Source organism: Garra rufa, chromosome 19 (assembly GCF_049309525.1).
Source record: "Garra rufa chromosome 19, GarRuf1.0, whole genome shotgun sequence".
Lineage (NCBI taxonomy): Eukaryota > Metazoa > Chordata > Actinopteri > Cypriniformes > Cyprinidae > Garra > Garra rufa.
Genome location: NC_133379.1, coordinates 40757246 through 40782111, shown reverse-complemented (window position 1 = coordinate 40782111; position 24866 = coordinate 40757246). Strand labels below are relative to the sequence as shown.

At 34.5% G+C, this 24866-nt stretch overlaps 2 protein-coding genes across 2 annotated transcripts in view; one reads left to right on the top strand and one right to left on the bottom strand.

Annotated features, from left to right (window-relative positions):
- LOC141292115 (transcription factor 4-like) overlaps positions 1–24866 on the bottom strand; it is a 360731-nt gene that overhangs the window by 45774 nt on the left and 290091 nt on the right. The window lies entirely within an intron of this gene.
- Positions 9433–24866, top strand: part of LOC141292845 (transcription factor 4-like) — a 110695-nt gene continuing 95261 nt past the window's right edge. Inside the window, exons 1-7 of the mRNA XM_073824906.1 lie at positions 9433–9492; positions 10216–10256; positions 10348–10399; positions 12276–12470; positions 13586–13666; positions 14891–15125; positions 22215–22273. Coding sequence (XP_073681007.1) covers positions 9433–9492; positions 10216–10256; positions 10348–10399; positions 12276–12470; positions 13586–13666; positions 14891–15125; positions 22215–22273 — 723 coding nt within the window. The remainder of the gene's footprint in view (positions 9493–10215; positions 10257–10347; positions 10400–12275; positions 12471–13585; positions 13667–14890; positions 15126–22214; positions 22274–24866) is intronic.

Below are 24866 nucleotides of genomic sequence, written 5' to 3'. Positions count from 1 at the left end.
TAATTGGCCCAAACAAATGTACATTATACATGGAATGTGTTCCGATTGGCTGCGAGTGTCTTACTCTTTTCTATAAAAAACAAAGTTAAAAGTTTAAGAATCAGTCATTTTAATGGTTTTCATGATGGTATTTTTATCATAGCAACAGTAAGTGCTTTTGCGGATACTGTGTGTGTTCTGTGTCATATGTGGATTTCCTTGAGCTGTACATCAGGCAGGACTATCAATTAAACAAACAAACAAATGAAGGAACAGATAAGTGTGCGAGGATGAGGGAAAGACAGAAGCTGGAGGAAGTGATGCGGGATTGGAGACAGTATCCCAACTGCAGCCAAACACCTTAATTGTGATGCATTCTCCGGGTTCGCTCCTGTATGAAGTATCCTGCTCTGATGCCATATGGTGTCGCATGGAACATTTAACTTGTCAGCTGTAATGGATTGTTCTGGAAGCAGATTTTAGCTGTAAGCGCTAACGGCTCGTCTGCGGGCGGCTGTATGAAGGATCGCGAGGCGCCGCGCGAACGATTCGCCTGGAGACGCTGACCCGTGTGACTCTCGGATTTACCCAGCATCCTCGGCGGCGCTGGAACCCGCGGCCCTTGAGCGGCTGCTGTCAGAAGCGCTTACGTCGGACAAGAGCGAGTGAATAGCGCTCTGCTCTCGCGGTCAGTCTCGGAGATTCAAACATGCGGCTGCTTTGACCTGGACGTTATTCTGGGTTAAACACTCAACGTCTGCTGACACAATCTACCGCCTGCTGTTGATTACCACTCAACAGTTTTTTACTTTTTTTCTTTTTACAGTTTTTTACCATTTTTTAATTATTTATGGTGAAATTATTTGTTTTGTTTCATGGTTGAGGCCTATAATGTGCCAAAGGATCAGTGTGTGTTTATATGTACATGCAATGCCATTTAAAAGTTTGGGATCAGTAAGATTTTAAGCTTTTAAAAAAAAAAAAGTCTCTTATGCTCATCAAAGTAAAAAAAAATTGATCAAAAAAATACAGAAAAAAGAGAAATATTATGAAATATTATTGCAATTCAAAATAATAGTTTTTTATTTTAATATATTTTAAAATATAATTTATTTCTTTGATGCAAAGCTGAATTTTCATCAGCCACTACTCCAGTCTTCTAAGTCACATGATCATTCTAAAATACTGATTTATTACTTTTATTATCAATGTTGGAAACAGTTGTGCTGCTTAATATTTTGTTGGAACCTGTGATACTTTTTCCAGGATTCTTTGATGAATAAAAAGTTAAAAAGAACAGCGTTTGTTCAGAATAGAAATCTTTTCTAACAATATAAGTCTTTGTTATCACTTTTTAAAATCAATTTAACACATCCTTGCTTAAAGTATTCAATTCTTTCAAAGAGAGAAAGAAAGAAAAAATGTACTGACCCTCAAACTTTGAATCTTTGGTGTTTATTGTTACAAAAGTTTTCTATTTTAAATAAATGCTGTTCTTTTTAATGTTTTACTTATCAAAGAATCTTGAAAAAAAGTATCACAGGTTCCCAAAAAAATATTAAGCAGTACAACTGTTTCCAACGTTGATAATAAATCATCATATTAAAATTCAGCTTTGCATCACAAGAATAAATTATATTTTAAAGTATATTTTAATAGTAAACCACTATTTTGAATTGCATTAACATTTCGCAATATTATTATTTTTAATCAAATAAATGCAGCCTCAATGAGCAGAAAAGTCTTCTTTAAAAAGCATTAAAAATCGTACTGATCCCAAACCTTTGAGTGGCAGTGTATATGGGTCAAAGATGAAAAAGAGTTTAAGCATAAAGACAAAAAGTGTAATACTGCTTTAAGTTGTTGTTTTTGCAAAAAAAAAAATAAAAATTTTAAATATATTTAAATATTTATTAAATATTATTAAATTATTTTTCCCTAATTTACAGAAGACACCCACTAAAATGTCATTCAGTGTAACAATATTGTCAGGCATATTTACAACAAAAATCAATTTATGACATATTAAAAGATAAATTACTTTAGTTGTAATTCTACATTTTTTAAATTTGCAACTATACTAGGTTTTGCCCATTTGTCAGTAAGATTTTTTTACTAATTTAAAACACAATAAAATTGAATATGCTAACTTATTCTTTTATACATTTGAATATGTACACGTCAGAATAAGCATGTTTGAATTTTTACAAAAATATTGTTACACTGAATGACAATGTAACATTATTTCAACCTAATTTTGACATTTTATTCTCCAAAACCATAAAAGTAGACACTTTACTTACACTTAATGTGCTTTCTATGGACATAAAATCACTTTTGTAAATTTCTTTTGACATGGACATCTTAACGATTTATATGCATTGTAAAGGTGATTTTCATCTGTTTTCACAATTAATGTTGTGTGGTAATCAGCATGTCTTAAGTTGGCTTTATCCTGGAACATTCCGATAAACAAAAACAGCGGTGGAGTTGAGGACAGCTGTAAGATCTTGAGATGTTGTTATTGAAGAGCGTCGCCACGCGTTTAGTTTCTGCAGGGAACACAGAGATTTACACCTTTGAACGCCTGTCAACATGACACGCAGGAATACAACACAATCACACACGCGTGCGCTTCCCAACAATCCAGATGTCTCGCACGAGTCACGTCTCAGGTGTGTGAAGCGGCTGACGTTTGTGACGCGCTGACAGGAGAACAACTTTCAATCGTGCTTCAAGGCCAAAACAGGAGACTTTCAGAAAGAAAAAACTGAGAAAGGAAGGATGGAAAAGTTCCTTTTGTTAACATTTGTGACCCTGAATGGCAAAACCAGTCTTAAGGAGCACGGGTGTATTTGTAGCAGTAGCCAAAAAATACATAGTATGGGTCAGAATGATTGATTTTTCTTTTACAGCAAAGTAAAGATCATGTTCCATGAAATTTTTTTTGTTCATTTCCTACCGTAAATATATCAAAACTTCATTTTTGGTTGGTAATATGCATTGCTAAGAACTTCATTTGGACAACTTTAAAGGCAATTTTATTTTGCACCCTCAGATTTTCAAATAGTTGTAGTTTTACATCAATGGAAAGCTTATTTGTTGATGTATAAATCTCAATTTAAAAAAAAATTCACATTTGTTAACTTAAAAAAGAATATGTAGGAATTGATTTTTCAGTTGTTTTTGTTTACAGTTTTCACTCAGAAATGATTGCAAATAAATGACAAGTGATGCATTTAATTAAATGTGAAATATAAAAAAATATATAAAAATAAAAAATAAAAATTACACATCATTTTCTTGTAAAATGTACTGCAATAATGTTTTATTTACAATTATGAAAGCTTTTTTTTACAGTGCATGAACTAGCAATGAAATATATTAGTCTTAGTTAATGTTTATTTCAACATTATTATTCAAATATACAAAATTTGTATCTGTTAACATTATTTAACAGATTTTTTACAAATAATAGTTTGTAACTAAATATAATTTGTAACAATTATTTAAATTATTTATGTTTGTAAATTTATAAAAGTTATTATTTAAGTATTAAATTACAATATTATTTATTACTTTATGTGATATTTTAAGGCAAGTCAACTTTAATATTGAATTACAAAAAATGTTTTTTACAGCACATAAACATTTCACATTTGTTAACTTAAAAACATGATTTTTTTTCACAGTTTTCACTCAGAAATTACCAGTAAATTTCACAAATAATTGCAAATAAATAAGTAATGCATTTAGTTAAATGTGAAATTTTGAAGTAGAAAAATTATGACTGAAATAGTATTTTCTTGTAAATTAATTTTATTTAAAATGCATGAACTAGCAATGAAATATGTTAATTAATGTTTATTCCAACATTATTATTCAAATATACAAAATTTGTATCTGTTAATATTATTTAATGGACCTATAGGGACCTATAATATTTTTTTAATAAATAGTAGATAAAATAAATGTAATTTGTTACAATTATTAAAATGATTTATGTTTGTAAATGTATACAAGTTATTAAGTATTATATTACAAAATAATTTATTATTGAATGTGCGATTTTAAAACGAGTCAACTTTAATATTAATGATTAACAAAATGTAATTAAAAAAGTTTTTACAGTGCATAAACAGACTTTTAAAGCATTATTAATCTTAGTTATAATGAATTAAATGTTTTAACGCCAACATTTACTAATGCATTATTAAAATTAGAACTTTTATCTGTTAATATTATTAAATTGGAAGTAAAAAAAAACAATGAACAGTTGTATTTTGTTATTAGATAATGTTAGCAAAGATTAAGAAATTGACTAAGAAATTTCTCATTATATTGTTAGCTAATGCATTGTAAAATTTTACGAAATCATCGCCATGTCATCTCAATTATTTCTATTTGATCAAGTGAAGTTAAATTGTTAAATTGTGACAATAAGGGTACATTTTTTTTAAATTGGGAAGCTTTCCATTGATGTATGGATTGCTATTATAGGACAATATTTTGCAGAGATACAACTATTTGAAAATCTGCAATCTGAGGGTGGAAAAATATCTAAATAATGAGAAAATCACCTTTAAATTTGTCCAAATGAAGTTCTTAGCAATGCATATTACTAATCAAAAATGAAGTTTTGATGTATTTACGGTCTTAATAACCTAATGATTTTTGGCATAAAAGAAAAATAGATGATTTTGGCTATTGCTACAAATATACCTGTGCTACTTAATGATCTTTCACAAAAAGGAACAAGGAACAAGGAACATGAACTGAGTTTGAGTTCATGTGTCTTTTAGGCAAAACAAAGCAGATCCTCCAATGAATCTCCATTAAGTCTGCTGATCTATGAAAGAGCGATGTGCGAGCATTAAAGCGTCCTGTCTGAGAGCGAGAGGTGTTTTATATTCCGCGTGTGTCGTGCGCGGCGCTCTGTGTGATTACCCTAATCAGAGCCGCTGCCAAAGCTTCTGAACCCAACCGTACGAGCCCCTCTCCACCTGGCTGAGGTCCGTGCCAGACCGCGCACGTGTGTGTCCGTCCCGCCCCCCGCCGGGACCCTCCATCTGCCCCCCCGGCCCGAACGCGCCATCCTCGACGGAGTGGAACGCTTGACCGAGGGGGTTTTGGGAAAGAATAGGGCCATGCGATGTTCCTCCGCAGGCCATGGATGTCCAGAGCCAACAGAAGTTTAGGGTAGTTTGGGAATGTGGCACAGTTTCGGAATGAGCCAGTGTTGTTCGTTTCTTATTATTTTATGTTCCACAGAAGAACGAAAGTCAGGTTTTGAATGACGGATGCATGAAGCATCTCTTTAACTGTCTGTAAATACACTGCAAAAAGATTTTTAGACACTGTTTTGCAAAAAATGTGACCCTGGACCTATGGAAGCCTGTTTCTGCCATTAAATAAAAAATAAAGAAGAGTTTACATCTCGCAATTCTGACTTTTTTTTTCTCAGAACTGGAATAAAGTCACAATTGCGAGATATGAACTCAGACTTTTTTTTCTCGTAATTGCAACTTTGTATCTCGCAATTCTGACTTTTTTTTCTTGCAATTGCAAGGTATAAAGACCAGTTCTTAACTCGAAAAAGAGTTAACTCGAAAATGCAAGTTTATATCGCACAATATGCGATAGGAACATAAGAATGTCATAATTCTAACTTTTTTCTCGTACTTGCAACTTTGTATCTCGCATTTCTGACTTTTTTTTTCTTGCAATTTCAAGGTATAAAGAAAATGCAAGTTTATATCGCACAATTCTGACTTTATAACTCGCAATTGCAACTTTATTTCTCACAATTACAACTTTGTATCTCGCAATTCAGACTTTTTTTCTCAGAACTGTGAGATATAAACGTACGACTGGGAGTTAAAAAGTCAAAATTGTGGGATTTTAACTCACAATTGCAAGAAATAAAGTCAGAATTGCGAAATATGAATTCACAATTTGGATTTTTTTTTCTTGCAATTACAACTTTGTATCTCGCAATTCTGACTTTTTTCTCAGAACTGGAGATATAAACGTACGATTGGGAGTTAAAAAGTCAAAATTGTGGGATATAAACTCACAATTGTAGTAAATAAAGTCAGAATTGCGAGATATGAACATAAGAATGTTATAATTCTGACTTTTTTTCTTGCAATTGCGAGTTATAAAGACCAGTTCTAAGGAGAAAAAAAGACAAATAATGTTCACAGAATTGTGAGTTTATATTATAATTTTGAGTTAACTCGCAAATGCAAGTTTATATTGCACAATTCTGACTTTATAACTCGCAATTGCAAATTTATTTCTCAGGATTGCAAGTTTATGTAACACAATGCTGACTTTATTTTTCAGAACTGTGAGATATAAACATACAACTGGGAGTTATAAAGTCAGAATTGTGGCATATAAACTCACAATTGCAAGAAATTAACTTAGAATTGCAAGATATAAACTCGCAATTCTGACTTTTTTTTCTCGCAATTGCAACTTTGTATCTTGCAATTCTGACTTTTTTTCTCAGAACTGTAAGACATAAACGTACAATTGGGAATTCTAAAGTCAGAATTGTGGCATATAAACTAACAGTTGCAAGAAATAAAGTCAGAATTGCGAGATATGAACTCATAATTCTGACTTTTTTTTCTTGTTATTGCAACTTTGTATCTCACGATTCTGACTTTTATTTTTCTTGCAATTGCAAGGTAAAAAAAAGACCAGTTCTGAGCAGAAAAAAAGACTGATATGTTCACAGAATTGCAAGTTTATATTGTAATTCTGAGTTAACTCGCAAATGCAAGTTTATATCTCACAATTCTGACTTTATAACTCACAATTGACACTTTATTTCTCAGAATTGCGAGTTTATATAACACAATGCTGACTTTATTTTTACAGAATTGTGAGATATAAACATACAATTGGGAGTTATAAAGTCAGAATTGTGGGATATAAACTCACAATTACAAGAAATAAAGTCAGAATTGCAAGATATGAACTCATAATTCGAACTTTTTTTTCTTGTAATTGCAACTTTGTATCTCGCAATTCTGACTTTTTTTTTCTTGCAGTTGCAAGGTATAAAGACCAGTTCTGAGGAGAAAAAAAGACTGATATTTTCACAGAATTGCGAGTTTATATTGTAATTCTGAATTAACACGCAAATGCAAGTTTATATCTCACAATTCTGACTTTATAACTTGCAATTGACACTATTTCTCAGAATTGCGAGTTTATATCATGCAATTGCGACTTTATTTCTCAAAATTGCAAGTTTATATCACGCAATTCTGACTTTATTTCTTAGAATTGTGTTTATATCATGCAATTGCCACTTTATTTCTCAGAATTGCGAGTTTATAAAATGTAATTGCCACTGCCACTGCGAGTTATAAAGTCAGAATTGCAAGATATAAACTTGCAATTCTGACTTTATAACTCGCAATTTGTGAGATTATATCTCACAATTTCGAGAAAGAAAGTCAGTTTTTTGAGATAAGTCGCAATAACCTTTTTTAAAACTTTTTTATTCAGTGAAGGAAACAAGTTTCCATATGAACCACAAAATAACTTTTTTTTTTTATTCCGTGGCAGAAACAGGTCCATATGGACCATAAAAAATACATTTTTGTAGCAATAGCCAAAAATGCATCTTTATGCCAAAAATCATTAGGATATTAAGTAAAGATTATGTTCCATGAAGATATTTTGTCAATTTTCTACTTTAAATATATCAAAACTTAATTTTTGATTCGTAATATGCATTTCTAAGAACTTCATTTGGACTCAACTTTAAAGGTGATTTTCTTAATATTTTGCACCCTCGGATTCCAGATTCTCAAAGAGTTGCATCTCAACTAAATATTGTCCTATCCTAACAAACCATACATCAATGGAAAGCTTATTCATTCAGATTCAGATGATGTATAAATCTCAATTTTAAAAAATTAACTCTTGTGACTCATTTTGAGGTCCAGGGTCACATACAGTATAATGACCTCAAAATTTAGTGTTTAATTCAAAGTTTTACTTGCCATTGCATAGTAAATATTTAAAACATAAATATTTGTGAAATTTACTAGCAGTTTTTACACCAATTTTCAGTCCACTTTTTCAATGACATTGGATCTGGAAGTATTTTTCAAATAGAAATTTTAAAAAGTCTTCAATAATGAGCCACAAACCAAACCAATCAGCTATGAGCTGAATCACAAAAAAAAAGTAGGATTTACAATTTTTACTCAGAAATTGACAATATAATTGTTAATTTAATTTCAAAAATTGTTTAATTTAATTGAATTAAATATGAAATTTTGAAGTATATTAGACTGAAATAGTATGTATTTCCTTGTAAAACATATTCCATTCATCCTTGTTTTATTTACAAATAATTATTTTGCAGTGAATCACAAACTTTGGTTTGAAGCTGAAAAGTATTTTAAAACTGGATAAAAAACAAACCTGTGAAGCATTGCAAACAACATATTCAAATAAAACTGGTTGAAGAAATATCAAACCTTTAATTTAAAGCTGTTAATTATATACATAGTAATAACTTTATGGCAAAATTTGCACATATATACAGATATTTCAGTATATTTGAGACTCTATTATGTCATCCGCAGTGCTTTACAGTGCGACTTGCTTATTGCAGTTTTTGTTTGTTGGTGATCTCTATGCAGAACCACCTGTAATGTAGTTTTTCAACAGGAATTCTGCTGTTAAACGTGATTATTTAAAAAATAAGTTGAAATTATGTGGCCTGGTTGCTTTAACAAAAGTATAAACCATCAGTTATCAACCTCGTAGTTCATAGTAGGTCTATCTTTAACGGTTTTACACTCTTAAAAATAAAGGTGCTTCAGAAGGTTCTTCAAGCGATGCCATAGAAGAACCATTTTTGGTTACACAAAGAACCATTTAGTCAAAGGTTCTTTAAAGAACCATTTCTTGTCTATCTTTTTATAATCTGAAGAACTGTATCTGCCACAAAGAACCTTCTGTGAAACAAAGGTTCTTCAGATTTTAAAGTTTCTTTATGGAACCATTTAGACGAAAAGGTTCTTCTATGGCATTGTTAAGCATCTTTATTTTTAAGAGTGTAGTTTTAGTTATTTTAGTACTTTAATCAAACGGAAATGAGAAATGTCACCTTAGTATTTCAGCTACGTAATGAAAATGTTTTCATGTTTTTAGTCGTAGTTAACAATAATAACCCTGTTAGTACACTTTGTTGATGACATTTTTAGATTAACCTCTGCACACTGACTCCTAGAAGTTGCGCAACTCAGCTGATCAGAAATTAAATTCATCCAGCTCATTTCTGTGGTCAATATTCTCAGATTGAGAATGTTTTAGCTAAGATTGGTGATCTTATTTAAACTATGTTGGTAATTGGTTCACACGGGATTGACCAATCAGAAGACAGGAGGGTGTTTGTTTCATAATGAGGGTGACATCATGGCGAAGCCGGCGGCTCATTGGTCAGTGTCAGATCTCACTCAGTGCAGTACGGCGCAGGTTTCCCAGACTCCTCAGCAGCTGTAGCCGCTTCCTCCAGCTGTTACAGACACGTCACCTGCTCAGCCTGTCTCTCTCTCTGCCCGTCTCTCTCTCTCTCACACATAAAGCCACCGCAGGTCCATAATTACTGCCACCAGGGGAGGCAGAGGAGCCATTAGAGACCCTGGGAAAGAAGAAACACACACACACACACACACACACATGCGCTGTTTATAATGTTCACTCTATTACTGAACGTGAGAGACTTAATTCATATTCCTGATCTGTTTATGATTTATCAGTGGTGTTTTACAGGATAAATAATTTATAATCATTCGTCTAAATGTAGTACATTTAACTAGTTGGGTGCAGACTGTATGTTAATTTAAGAAAGTAGTTTTAAGTAACACCAAGTCATTCAAGAAAGAAAATAGAGCCCGTTTTGAATTGATGGTGAGTGAATGTCTCCCTGAATAACTATACTGATGGATAGAATAAAGATAGCACACCGATTAATTAAATGTCTTGGAGTTTGTTATGTGTTGAGGTGGTAAACAGATCACACTCTCTGTCACTCTGTGTTTTATTTCTGGCAGTTTCTTCTCAGAGTTACTTATTAGGACTCCATCTGAATATTAATTGTGTGCATGTGTGTGTGTGTGTGTGTGTCTCCTCCAAAGCTGTTCCACTTCTTGCTTTCATCTGAATTTGCTGCTTGAGTTTTGAGTGTTTCTCAAACAGGTGCTGGACAGCAGCAAACATCAGCAGCAGCAGCTGTGCAGGTAGTGAGACACCTCCATCCTGTCTGTCTCTCCCTTGTTGTCTCTCTGACGTGTTTTCAGCTCTCTTCTGTCTTTGTTCTTCGTCTGTCAGTCTGATACTTCAGGTGAAGTTGCTTGACAGTCGCTTTCACACTTATATGAGTGTGTGTATTTGTGGATTTTAGTTAATGTCCAGCTGTGATCAATTAATAAAAGAAAGAGACAAAAAATAAATACATTTAACCACAAAACCAGTCATAAGGGTCGATTTTTTTCAATTGAGATTTATCTGAAAGATAAATAAATAAACTTTCCATTGATGTATGTTTGTTAGGATAGGACAATATTTGGCCGAGATACTACTATTTGAAAATCTAGAGGGTGCAAAATAATCAAAATATTGAGAAAATCGTCTTTAAAGTTGTCCAAATGAAGTTCTTAGCAATGCATATTACTAATCAAATTTACAAAATATTTTCATGGAACATGATATTTACTTAATATCCTAATGGTTTTTGGCATAAAAGGGAAATTGATTATTTTGACCCATACAATGTATTTTTGGCTATTGCTACAAATATACCTGTGCTACTTAAGACTGTTTTTTTGCTCTTTAATATTACATTTGTGTTAAATTATTAATTTAAATAAATCTTTAGATTACATTTGTTTGTACATAGGCATTATAATATTAATATCCATACATTGTTGATTTTCTTTTACATTTACATTAACTTTTTATCATTTGCTTATGTTACATTTGTTTATTTTTTTAGTAATATTTATTTATCAAAGCTAGACATTAATTAATATCCACAAAACCCGAGCCTTAATTCTGATTTTATAGGTTATGTTTACATTTTCACACATTCAATTCATTAAACATTTGATTTCACATTAAATTCAGACTGTTTAACCTGCATTGGCTGCTGCATAAATGTTTAATCAGTCTTTTTTAAAACTTTCAGGAAAGTTGTCACACTGAGCTGAGGTCGTTCATCCAGCGTGTTGTAATTCAGCTGCATCATCAGTAGCGAACGTATCGCTCTCCCCCTATGCTTTTTAGGCTTTTATTATTCATTCATGCCATAATTATCAGGATATGTTTCTGAACTGGACTACATTTTATTTTCCAGCGAGATTACCTCAGGGGCTAAAATGAATTCAAAAGGACATTTTTTATTAGCTTAAGTCTATTAAAGGCTATTAAATGAGCTTATTCAAATCTGTGATTTCCTTTTATAACTCCTCTGAAGCCGTTGGGTGTTATTGAAGCCTTTTTATTTCGTTTAATGTAACGTTTCCAATGCCTGTTAGCGCTTCTGTACGCCGTCCAGAATACAGTATTTCACTTCTGTTTGCTTAAACACACTTTGGCAAGAAACGTGCCCCATTCCTCGAGCTCTGGAGGAGAGAAATGAGAAAAAAGGCGAGGTGACGTTTTAATTCAAATCGGGAAGTAAATGTTTTCAGACATTTGCTGTGAGATTTTTGCAGGAGATGAGCCTTATCGTATCAAAGCACGGTCGAACTGCGCTTCGCCTTCTGTCAGGAGCGTTTAGCGGCGGTAATTGTTCTGACAGCGAGTCGATGCGCTCTTTCCAAAAAAGAGGTACGCGGTACAAACAACAGCTCTCGACCTGTGTGCACTTCAAATATCCACGCAATGCAAACAGCGGCTTTCCCCCATAAAGCCATGCAAATGCAGAGTTATCGCCGTTCCCGGCTAAGCCCCGTCGAACGTTCCCACTTGGCACAGATCCCTTTCTGTGTGTCTTTCTCATACGGTACAGATGTGAATTTTAAGACCATCTAAGCGGTCTTTTGCACAAAGTAAGATGGCGAGCTTTAGCGAGACGTTCCTTTGTTCATTGTTGGGCTAAATTGTCTTGTGATCTGTGATGTATTTTATTGTCGGCATAAGTAATCCCCACCGCCGCTTCGGTTTTGTGTTTTATTCCGTATATAAATACAATGGCGAACATTGTTTTGGTTTTTAGACTCGACAAAAACAAGCTTCGCGTTCTCATTGTGTGTCAGATATTGTGGAATCACGCAACAAATCCTTCGCAAAACAAAGAGGAACTAGAAAAACGCAGCGTCTTTGTGCAAAAACAAAAGACGCGAGAAGTAGGAGACAAAAGAGAACAGGCGCTGATGTTGATTATGAGATTTACAGAGGCACCAACACCAATACGAGAGTATCTGAAGATCCGCAGCTCTTCGATCGCTCCCGTTTGCCACGGGGCTTTGGCACTGCAAACGCTGTCACCGAGCCAACAAAAAATCTGCAGTGTCTGCCGCATTTTAGCAGCGAACGCACACGCACGTGCACGCGATCCAGTTCCAACTTTTTTCCGCTCGCACATAATTGTTCAACTTTATAACTAATGCCAAAACTGTAACGGCGGCCGGGGTTAATTTTTCGCCGCGCCGAACGTGCCAAATTGCCAAATGTATTCAAAGCGACGCAACCCCTGAACGCCACCGACAAACTCAGGTGCATTTCGTGTGCCTTTGCCAAGCGCCTCCCGGAAGGTGCGCCGTGATGTTTTAGGGTTTGGTGATTATATTGATCTGTGTACGGGTCGGGGGGCGTTTAATGAGGGCTGTTTTGCATGGGGGTCTCTGCCTAGAATGCAATCAAGCGCTTTCAAAGGAACTTAACAAGTGCACGGCTCCCCCACCGGCTCGGTGAATTTTAATGCGCCGGTTCAACCCCTCGATTGACTATCGATAGCATCCTCCGAAACGCAGCGCATCAGCTTCACTCTGAGTTCTCCTAGCCAAAATCTCTAGCAGGGTCGCGTTGACGACCTGTATGTGTAAAATTAATTTTTGATGTGGCATAAAGAGCGAGGGAGGACAATGTTTTTGGGGTGTCGTGCATGCGTGCGTGTGTGTGTCGCTTTTGACGCCGGCTCCCCGCGGATCCGTGCCTTCTCCTTCTGTACCTTTCAGACTTTGTCGGCACGCTGGCCTGGTGCCCACTGATGTCATGGAAACTGTTGTATTAGTACGAGTGATTCATGTCCGTACGGCCTCCCCCACATGCGACGGGCTTTTTTTAACCCTTCCCCCTGTTTTAAATAATTATCCTTGGTTTGCGTTTCCACGCAGCCTCATTGAACTCAAATGGACGTGATGACAAGTCTAATTATGTGGTTTTGAGGTTAGAGAAGGTGTCTGTTTAGACTCTGTCAGAAAAACATTTAGACTCCCACTCCGAGCACTTTCGGATCTGATAATAACCCGCGCGTTCGAACCCGCAGAGTGTGTGTGGCGTTAAAAGGTTTTTGTGTAAGTTTTGGCTTTGAGACATGAAAAGCTCTTTGAGCGCTTCTTTAAAGATGAACTTGGCACGAGAACACAGTGGCACGTCCAACCCCCGAACCTCGACCTTGACCAATCAGGGCTCTCCAGAGTTGCCCGTGTGCCAGCTTCACTTTCATAATTCTATCAGAGACGCCGCAGCACTCCGGCTCGTCTTCCAAAACGCGCTACCTTGTCTTTTTTCCTCGTCAAACCTCACTGAAACTATTTTAAGCCGATGAGCTGCTAAATGCGTTTTGGCTTTTTCACATCGGAAATGTGCTGGTGCTCCTTCAGCCCACTGGAATCAGACGTAAACACTAAACAGCATCTTAAAAAATAACCCAGGCCGGTTACGCGTGTGGCTTTTGTGAGTGTCCTATATGTAAAGCTTATGCTCAAGAACATAAAGCTAAATAAAAACATAACCCGACATGATGCAAATTATATTGTAGAGCTTTCTTCATTCATAAGATTGTACATTATCTAACATTTGACCCAGACAAAGAAAAACACATTACCTTTGTGTATAGGAACATATTTTTTTGTCATTTTGAAATTTTTAACACTGAAATTATAAATTATAAAGTTTTTATGGTATTATATTATTTTCGTTTTTCTTACTTTATATTTTATTCTACGTATGTATAATGTGATTTCCAAAAACATTTTCTTCTGTGTCAAATATAGAAATATCAGCCTGTCCATGCAAGTCTGAGCTGTGTTTTTTCTTCCATTATCTCTGCTGTAACGTGTTGTTTAAGGTACAGATATTAATTTAATATCTGACATCTCTCATAGCCGTATAACTGTGACTCCAGGAATATTTAGATTAGCTGTCAGACACTGTTAGTTACTGGAAAACCAGCGAGACAATCAGCAGTTAGAAAAGCACAGAAACGCTCACACAAATCTCTTTTTTCTCGCAGTAAATGTAAAGTCCGTCCTGTTTTTGCACCTGCTCGCAGAGACGTCAGTGTCATATGCGGCTTTATGTTTCTTTAAGCTTCTGGCACAGTAAGAATATAAGAAAAATGTCACTTTGTGTCTGTCTTTTATGATGTTTTGCTATTAGTAATTAGTGTCTTATATAAGAATTACATTGCATAATATCCCAGTTATTCATTTATACACATTTACATACAATCAGAAGCAAAGCAAATATATAGAATTAATTATTTTTATTCATTTATTTAATTTCATATTATGCTCTTTTGCACTGAGCATAATTATTTTTTCTTCATTTCAACATAAACAAAAGCACTAATATGTACGCATTTGATTTTTGCACATCAAATGCGTTGTCAGTGCTGTCAGTCAGGATATTTGACTAATTTTCGCAGTGTTACTACGCCGCATTGAATGGAATAAAGGCGGTTGTTCTGCGTGCGGCCTGTGGCTTTGGCTGCGTTTCAAACGCGTCTCTCACGGTTGCGGTCTCGGCTGGGTTTCGTGGGCCTGCGGTCGGGTTTATGTGCTTTCCGTGGCCGCAGGTTGTGCTGCGGAGGGTCGGAGATGAAGGGCGGACTCGCTGCGTCTCCCCGGGGCGAGAGAAGCGTCCCTCCCGCCCGCCGCTCCGTGAGCGCAGACCACGCATCAAACAGGATTAAAACCAGAGGAAGCCCTGCCACGCTGGAGCCGTTCCATATTTGTTTTCCACATCGGGATGGGGAGAGCAAAACATTGTGTAGCTTAATTTTCTCCAAGAAATTGCCTGTCAAGAGACATCATTTCCAAATTATTGTTCATTATAAGCAGCCCTCAGCTGCCTAATAGTGCCACCGTCTCTTCCTCCGGTTATCCAAACTATAGATCCGGATGTCTTTTTTTTTTTCCCGGTACAACCCAAATGAGTGACATAAACATTTTTTTCAGCTTTTGTGTTTCAAACCTCTGAAATGGTGTTGCTGTTTTGTGTATTTCAGGCTGAATGTTATGTTTAAAATGGAGGATAGTCTCTATGAAATGCTTGTGGGTCGTTTAGCTTTAGGCCTAATGTGTGTCCGAGATTAGTGAATGACTTTTTTCTTAAGAAATTATTACTTTTATTTATCAGTGATGCATTAAATTGATCAAAAGTGACAGTTAAGACATTTCTGTTTCAAATAAATTTCTATTCGCCAAAGATAAAAACGTGTTTTTCCACAAAAATATGAAGTAGCACAACTGTTTTGAACATTATAATCATTTGAGCAGCAAATCAGCATATTATAATCATTTCTAAAAGATCATGTGACACTGAATACTGGAGGAATGATGCTGAAAATTCAGCTTTGCATCACAGCTATAAATTACATTTTGCTATATTTTCACATAGAAAACAGTAATAGTATTTCACAATATTACTGTATTTGCTTGATTTTATTCAGATAAATGCAACCTTTAAAAACATAAAGTGTATCAGTCCTAACTCTTTAAGCACTTAGGTCGATCTTGTCCATTATGAAAATATGTGATGACCTTTGACCTTTGCCCTCTTTATATGTTGCTGTTGTTTTTATTTGTGACTACATAAGTTGCATAAACAAAATGTCTAGGTTAGGCTTGGTTTGTACAAATGTGGTGATGCACCACATATGTAACTCTAAGTTGTGTATATATTTCATGGATTTTATTATTGATGGTTTCCTTTTTATTTATGCAACGATCATAAATTGCAGTAGAAATGCTTTGCATTGTTTGTCAAAATTATAAATGGATGTTGTAGAGACATTTAACATTATTGCACATCACAAAAAAACAAACAAATTGTGACATAAAGAGGATTTTCCTCCCAAAATCTTTTTTTCCAGACTGTAACATGACAGTCTCTGTGCTCTGTCTTTATATCTGAAGTTGTACGTTTAATTTGTGTGTCGTGTGATGCTGTGGTTTGTGTGTACGGAGCAGCTGTCTGATGTTCATGTACTGAGACGCGTCCTGTCGATCGCATGTCGCTTTTTTGATGAACTGTTTCAGAAGGTTAAGCACATTTTTTATTCCGTCTCTCTTTGTCTCTCTTTCTGTCTTTCTCTCATCCCTGCCCCCCCTAAAAACTCTGGCACGGATGAATCTGGCTGCGAGAAGCTGCGTGTGTGAGAAAGACGATTATGAGCGGCACCTTTCGCTCTGCTGATAACGGCCCGTTTCTGCGTTAATTCTACCTGCTTGATCTCGGTTTGGCAGCAAGACGGTCTCAATCGTGCCGCTTTGTGTTGTAATGATCACTTCTGAATGCAAATCAATGTTTTTTGCGGTTTAAGCTAAAGATGTGCCACTGCTTTGGTAGTGTGTTTTTTACGCTGAGTTTAGCTCTGCGGTGCAGGCGTGCGGATGGATGTGATAGATTGAACGTAATCTTCATTTTGTCAACGCGATTTATTAGCGCAATGAGCTACAGGCCCAAACAAGGAAAATAGCTTGTTTTTGTGCTTCTCAGCAGTTTTTCCTGAGGAAAACATATGATGTCTGTATTTCGCATAACATGTACTAACGACAGCGATGATACGCAGCTGGTCCCGAGAAACTCCGGCGCAATGGAAACTCTGAATATAATCCATAATCTGCCGGTGTCGATGAGTCAGAGCGGGTTTGTCTTTGACTAGCTGATGATTATGAGCCAGTTATTATCCATAACAAAACCACTTATTCACGGGGCGCGTGTTCTCCCGTGTAATGAGGGGCTGTCATGCGTGTGCTGAAAACACCCTCATAGCCTGTCAAAACCGCAGAGAAACTTCAGCGTGACTCAGGCGTCCTCGCGCAAACAGCGGGAGAAATCAGCCCATGCTAAAAGTCAGAGATCAGAGCAAAACGATATTATTAGCGTTAAAATATCAGCGGATAAACAAAGACATGAGCTAATGAGGGAACATGAGAAACCAGCAGCAGATCAGTGATGTTTAAAAGCAGACATTAGTAGGACAAAAGAAAGGAGCGGAAAATAAAAAAGTCTTAAAATGTCAGGTTTATCAAATGTAAGGTCATAAAAAGTCTAAATTATCAGTATGTTAGAGGTCTTAAATCTAATATGAATGTGTGTAAGGATGTGATGTAATTAAATAAATTATAATTTATTTATTTAATTACATTTAATTACATTTATTTAATTATAATTAAATAAATGTGATTTCTGCACATTTAATTGAAAAACATCCAATATTGGTCAGTCTCTCATACATATGTATTGATATAATGGCAAAAAAAACTATTTCAAAACATAATATGTAGTTGCAGTTACCCTGTTGAATTTTCTTGAGATATTAGGTTATTTTGCTTCTTTCAGGCTAGTGGAAAGAAAGTATCTAAAATGCATCCATAAGCATTTATTTTTTTGCACTTTATCTATTTGCATCTGTAGATTTTGGTTGCAATCCATATCTTTAAAAAGTTTTTTCTCCACTTTGGCAGCACTTACACACACCAAAACTTAGAGTTTTATTTCTATCTACATTCTGAAGGTTTTTACTGTGGGGTTTGTTCATAAATCAGTCGCCTTTATTTATGTAACATTTTATTCCTAAAAACATGGTGAAAATGTTTTTTTTTTTCTGACTGTTGACAGTGTTTTCTCATTTATGAAGTGATGAAATAAGAAATCCAAAATCCCTTCCATAAAAACATTTAACCCTAATATGTTAACAAAATGAAACAAGAATTTTGCATCTTATTCAATATTCATATGAATTTTCTGTAAATCTGTGCATATTTAATCATACGATACCTCATTTTCATGTTTTAACATACTATTTCCGAAATTCTGTAATACAAAACAATTGTTTCAATCTACTGTATGGGAAAGTATGGTGACATCTGTTAGTTAACATTTTTACCCTGTTCACCTTGTCTTAAGTATAGATTAAGTATGGATTTGTTCTATATGGACGTATGGTATTATTTTAATGATACAGGTCTTAAATCTGATCTCAAAACTCTGCTACAAGCTAAAGAACAAACTAAAGTAAAAGCTGGCAAAAAAAGAGAGCGAGAGCTGTACACATCCAGCATCTGTGCTCAATGTGTGCGTTTTTCCGGAGTGATGTTCTGTCTGTGGCATTCCTGTCCTATTCCAGCTCTCTTCCGGATTTCGTTCCCACTTCCAGATTCACGGTCCTTTGGATTAGCAGGATTTATAAAGTTGTGTGTCTGGATCCAGCAACACGTCAGGATCTCTCAAGGAAACACAACAACTGTCTTCGGAAACTGTTAAACGTTCGGAAGAACAAGAAAGATGGTTTATTTCACTGATAAAACGGACAAGTCTTGGTGAATGTGATTCACATGTGATATTTGTCCGTGTTTGCGTGTATGAAACATATTTTGGACATTCTGCATTTGTGTGCAGTCAAATGTACAGTGTTGAAATGAGCGCAGTGATGTTCATGTGTTTTGCATCGTGATTCAGATCAATGCAGCAGATTTTGCTGTGTGTTTAGACGCAGGTCATGCATGTGGTAGTTGTTGACCTTTGTTCTTGTTTGACCTTTGAGGATTCAACATGTTCTGGGACGCCACCTGGTAAATGTTCACAACAATGTTCAGAGTACAATGAATCCTGTGTGTGCAAGAGTTTATACTACTTCTATTTTATTTTGTGATTTTTTCATTTGCTCTGTGTTTTTTGTGCTTTTTCTTTTACTGATTCAGTACATGTATTCCCCATGGTGGAAAATTGAAAAATTCACTACGTTAACCATAGTTTTTTTGCCAAAATACCATAGTAAAAGTACAGTGCTGGCCAAGTTTTAGCATTAAAAATGAAAGAAAAATCACAATCATATTCAATTTGTACAACTAAGACTTACCATGGTCATTTTTTTGACCGATTAATGTTTTTACACTATTTATTAAAAAAAAAAAAAAAGTTAGGTTTGGATCATGAAATAGCTTAATTTGGTGTCTTTATTCAGTTGGCCTGTATGGTAGTATGTACAGTACTTTGTTATACTCTGTGGTTACTGGTTATTGTTGAGGGATTTTATAAAATCATAGTGTTTGAAGGTTGACAGTAGTAAATAGCATTGTTGTCTTTATTCAGATGGGCGTTTGACAGATTAAACGTCTGTTTAACTGCTGTGTGTTTTTGTATAACTGCTGATGTATTTTTATCTTCATTTATGAAGATTTCAGAGTTTCAGTGTCTGAAGTTTGTTTTTTACTCTGGTTAACAAGGCAATATTTTTTAACGATAAGTGTTTGAAGGTTTACAGTAGTAAATACCTTTGTTTTCTTTTTTCAGTTGGGCTATTGATACATAAAACATTTTATTTAAGATGGATGTTTATAAAAAGCACCCACTGAGATGTTCATCTTCATTTATGAGTTATAAAGATGGGTAATTTTGTGTCAAATCAAGCAAATTTCAAAAACTTCCCTGGCTCATATTTTAGATTTTGCTAATATTTATTCTAAAGAAAGATAGACATGTATAGTGATGAAAGCCAAAATATCAAATGTCATGGATGAATATTTACTGAGTAATCCACTATTTTGTAGAGGGAGGTCAAAATGGCAACTTTCACTTTAGATTCAGAGTCAAGTTACAGGGGGTTAAAAATGACTTCAGAAAGATGGCAGCATCATTATCTTATTTTTAAATAGAGATTGGTAGTTATTATAGTAAAATATGTTGCCCTTAGCAATCTTTGTTGCATTATGTTCCAATGGTGACCATTAAAAAATGGGGAAACAGCACTTTTCAAAGTTTTTCTCCAAAGTTTGCATGCCTGTAACTCAGGAAGTATTAAAGATATTTGAATGCCCTTTTAGATATTGGGTCTTAACAACGTTTTCTTTTAGCATCTTTTTTTTTAATGCTGTATGAGATTTGGTTCCAGAGATATTGGAATTTTGATATGGCTCCAGGAGTAAATCGTTAAGATGTACACATTTTCAGTGGTCAAAAACCAAATGTGAGTTAGTTTGAAAAAATACGATACTTATTTTCTTTTAAAAAGGAATTTCTAAAGAACAAATAATGTTAAAACTAGAGCTGTATCTCATTTCTTTCTGTCAAGACAACTGCATTGAACATACCAGTCTGAGTGCCATAAATATTATTTTTTCAAAGTTTGAGTGCCTATAACTCAAGAAGTATTAAAGGTATCACAGTGTGATTTTAGATTCTAGTTCTTCATAAATATTTATTTTAGAATCTTAATTTTCAAGACCCTTCATCATTTAGTCCCAGAGATATGGGAATCTCAATGTCTGAATTGTTGAATGTGACCCATTTTCAGTGGTTGAAAACCAAATGTTGGTGACTTTGTGTACAGCTGATACTTATTTTATTTAAAGATCAGTGTGTATTTACAATATATATATACATAATAAATATACACAGTACATGCACATATTGTATGTACACAAACTTTTATTTTGAATCGATTAATCATGACTAATCGTTTTACAGCTCTAGATTTACTCTATGGATATTGTGGTAATTTTTTGAGTATAAATTTCGGTATTTGAAGGTTTACAGTAATAGATAGCTTTGTTTGACATATAAAAGTCAAGAAAACACAATTGCTTTCATCCTAATTAATGTTTTTTTTTTTTTAAATAACTAGTATGTTTTATTTTTGAGCAATTAGTATTAACAGATTTGCACTTTTAATGATTCTTCATGATTGTTTGTATCATTTCTAATGTTATAATAATAGTACAGTAGTTACTTTGTAAAAGAGTTTAAGTTTAAGTACTTTGTTTACTCTTTTTTTTTGGGGGGGGGGGGGGGGAGATTGAAGAGTTTGAAGGTTTATATTAGTAAATAACGTTATTGTCTTTATACAAACAGGCTTCTGATGCATGAAACATCTATAACAACTGCTGCGATCTTCATCTTAATTCATGATGATTTTAGAGTAATTATGACTGTAGTATGTTTTTTGTTGGACTTCATGGTAACCATAGTACATTTTCGTGAGGTATGCCAATGACTTTCGTAATGAGCGTACTGAATAGCACCGTTGTCTTATTCCAAAGGCCTCTAGTCACAAACATTAAAGCGCATTTTGGATGTTTCAGAGACAGAGCTCAGGTCTGTCAGCACAGAAGCGCAGGAGAACATAAGCAGGACTCTGTAATTGGGCTCATTTGATCATGACTGGATGAGGTCACAAGACTTTAACAATATTTGCTGTGTGTGTGTGTGTGTGTGTGTGTGTGTGTGTTTGGCGGCGGTCCCGGCCCGGCCCAGTGCAGCTAAAGGCAGGACGCATTCAAGCATGTTCCTCTATATAATTAACAGCCTGTAGACGAGTGTTTGTGAGACTTTGAGAAGGTCTTTATTCCGCTAATACCAGATTTCACATGCCCGCTTGCTTCCAAAGGGGCCCGAACCGCTTGTCGTCGAGCTCCCTCGCACTTCTTTGTTCTCTTAACAGTCGCAACATCAGTAAAACAAAAAAAAACAACTCAAACATCTTCGTTCTCTCAAACCAGAGCAAATAGTCGAAGCATTTGTTCGTCAAAGCATTCGACAATAAAAACCTGAGCGTGTGATGTTTTCACGCCAGCTGTCCGTTTGCGCTCATCATGCGCAAATTTCTGAGTTTGTGTACTTGGTTGTTTTTTCAATTGCATTCTGTTTGTCAGGTTTTAAAGAGAGCATTAGAAGCATACTTTTAGATTTAATTGAAGACAAATTTATTGATGTGCTAATGATCTGTTCTTTGTCTCTTTAAACAGGTAAAACGGATCGAGCGTCGTACTCATACGGACGGGACTCCAGCATTCACGGCTGTCAGGTAAGAGACCCACTCAAATGAGAATTACTGTAATAGTTGCTCTTTAACAGCTTAAGAGACTCAGTTGTCTCTCAGATGTTTCTCCGAAGGTGGGAGAAACAAAATCAGACTTAAATGAGTTACCTGGTCATCATCTGGTAAGACTCTAGAGCTCTAAAATGAAGTGGAGCATTAAGTGAGAAATGTTTGAGCTTATATTTGATCTTTGACTTTGCATCTTGGCATATCTGGGCAGTGTTGGGGGTAACGCATTACAAGTAACGCAAGTTACGTAATAATATTACTTTTTCCAAGTAACTAGTGAAGTAACGCATTACTTTTTAATTGACAAGAAAATATCTGAGTTACTTTTTCAAATAAGTAACGCCAGTTACTTTTTCCCCCATTTATTGATTAAAAGCTCTCCTGTCCCCATGTTGAGAGAAAACGTGAGTAAGATGTTACTTTAGTTCTAGAATAAATGTGAACATGCATTAATTCATCTCACTCACTAAAAACACAGATACAGTATTCCTCAAAATGAACAAAAACAGTCAAATTCAACGCAAACCTGCAATTAAATATGTTAAATAATACAAATATCCCTTTTTGTATTTAATCCCATTTTATTAACCGATGTCTTTGCTGCCGGCCTTCGATGATCCAATTCATCCATACTAATAAGCAAAAATTACTCAAGATAATCTAACATTTGTTTTCCTTATTTTATTGCTGAAGAGTTGACATTTTATATTAAATTTTTTATCTTTTTATATTAAAAACAAACAAGCAAGCCCTGCCCAGATTTAAAAAGTAACGCAAAAGTAATGTAACGGATTACTTTTCATAAAAAGTAACTAAGTAACGTAATTAGTTACTTTTTTAGGGAGTAACTCAATGTTGTAATGCATTACTTTTAAAAGTAACTTTCCCCAACACTGTACCTGAGCACATTTTGAGACGTTATTGAAAAGTCTTGACTATTGAAAGTCTATCTACACTCTTAAAAATAAAGGTTCTTTAAAATGTTCTTCACAGTGATGCCATAGAAGAACCATTTTTGGTTCCACAAAGAACCATTCAGTCATCTCTTTCTTACCTTTTTATCATTTGAAGAACCTTCTTTTGCCACAAAGAACCTTTTGTGAATCAGACCTTTATTTTTAACAGTGTAGAGAAGACATGTGAGAGATTACTAGGAGAAACATCTGACAAGATTCCCGTAATACTTGAAAACCTGGACATTTCATATATAATATATTGATATATGTGACCCTGGACCACAAAACCAGTCATAAGGTTAAATTTGACAAAACTGAGATTTATACATCATGTGAAAGCTCAATAAATAAGCTTTTTATTGATGTATGGTTTGTTAGGATAGGACAATATTTGACTGAGATACAACTATTTGAAATCAGAAATCTGAGGATGCAAAAAAATCAAAAAGACTGAGAAAATCCCCTTTAAAGTTGTCCAAATTAGGTTCTTAACAATGCATATTACAAATCAAAAATTACATTTTGATAGGTTTACAGTAGGAATTTTACAAAAAATCTTCATGGAACATGAACTTTACTTAATTTCTTAATGATTTTTGGCATAAATGAAAAATCTAAAATTTTGACCCATGCAATGTATTTTTGGCTATTGCTACAAATATACCCCAGCGACTTAAGACTGGTTTTGTGGTTTTATAACCACAAAACCAGTTATAAGGGTCAATTTTTTAAAAATAAATAAGCTTTCAATTGATGTATGGTTTGTTAGGATAGAACAATATTTGGCTGAGATACAACTATTTGAAAATCTGCAATCTGAGGGTGCAAAAAATTCTAAATATTGAGAAAATCGCCTTTAAAGTTGTTCAAATGAAGTTCTTAGCAATGCATATTACTAATCAAAAATGAAGTTTTGACATATTTATTTGCAAAATATCTGTATGGAACATGATACTTAATATCCTAATGATTTTTGGCATTGGGATCCACGGGGTCCAGGGTCACATATTTGATTAAAAGCCATAGAAAGGAACAAATCTTGCATGGAATGCAAGTTATTTTAATTTTTTTGGGCTAGAATGACTTATGACTTATTCAAATTAATGAGACTTTATTTATTTATTTTTAATCTTTCAGTCATCGCAAATGACTTGAAAAGTCTTAAAAAATATCATGCATTTTATATACGGGTCAAAGACGAAAAAGGGTAAGCATAAGCATACAATCAATAAGTGTAATACTGCTTTAAATAGTTGTTTTTCCCAAAAAATATTAAAACGTTTTCTGTTTAATTTAATTGCATTTTTGTTTTTGTTTTTATGAGCAAAAAATAAATATCAAACATTTTTCCCCTAATTTGCAGATGACATCCACTAAAATGTCATTCAGTGTAACAATCTTGTCAGGCATATTTACAACAAAAATCAATTTATACCATTCATTTTTTTTTAAATCTGCTATCCTAGGTTTTGCCCATTTGTCAGTAAGAATTTTTTACTAATTTAAAACACAATAAATTTTAATATGCTCCCTTATTCTTTTATATTAATATGTGCAAGTCAGAATAAGCATGTTGTTAAAATTTTTACAGAAATATTCTGTTACACTGAATG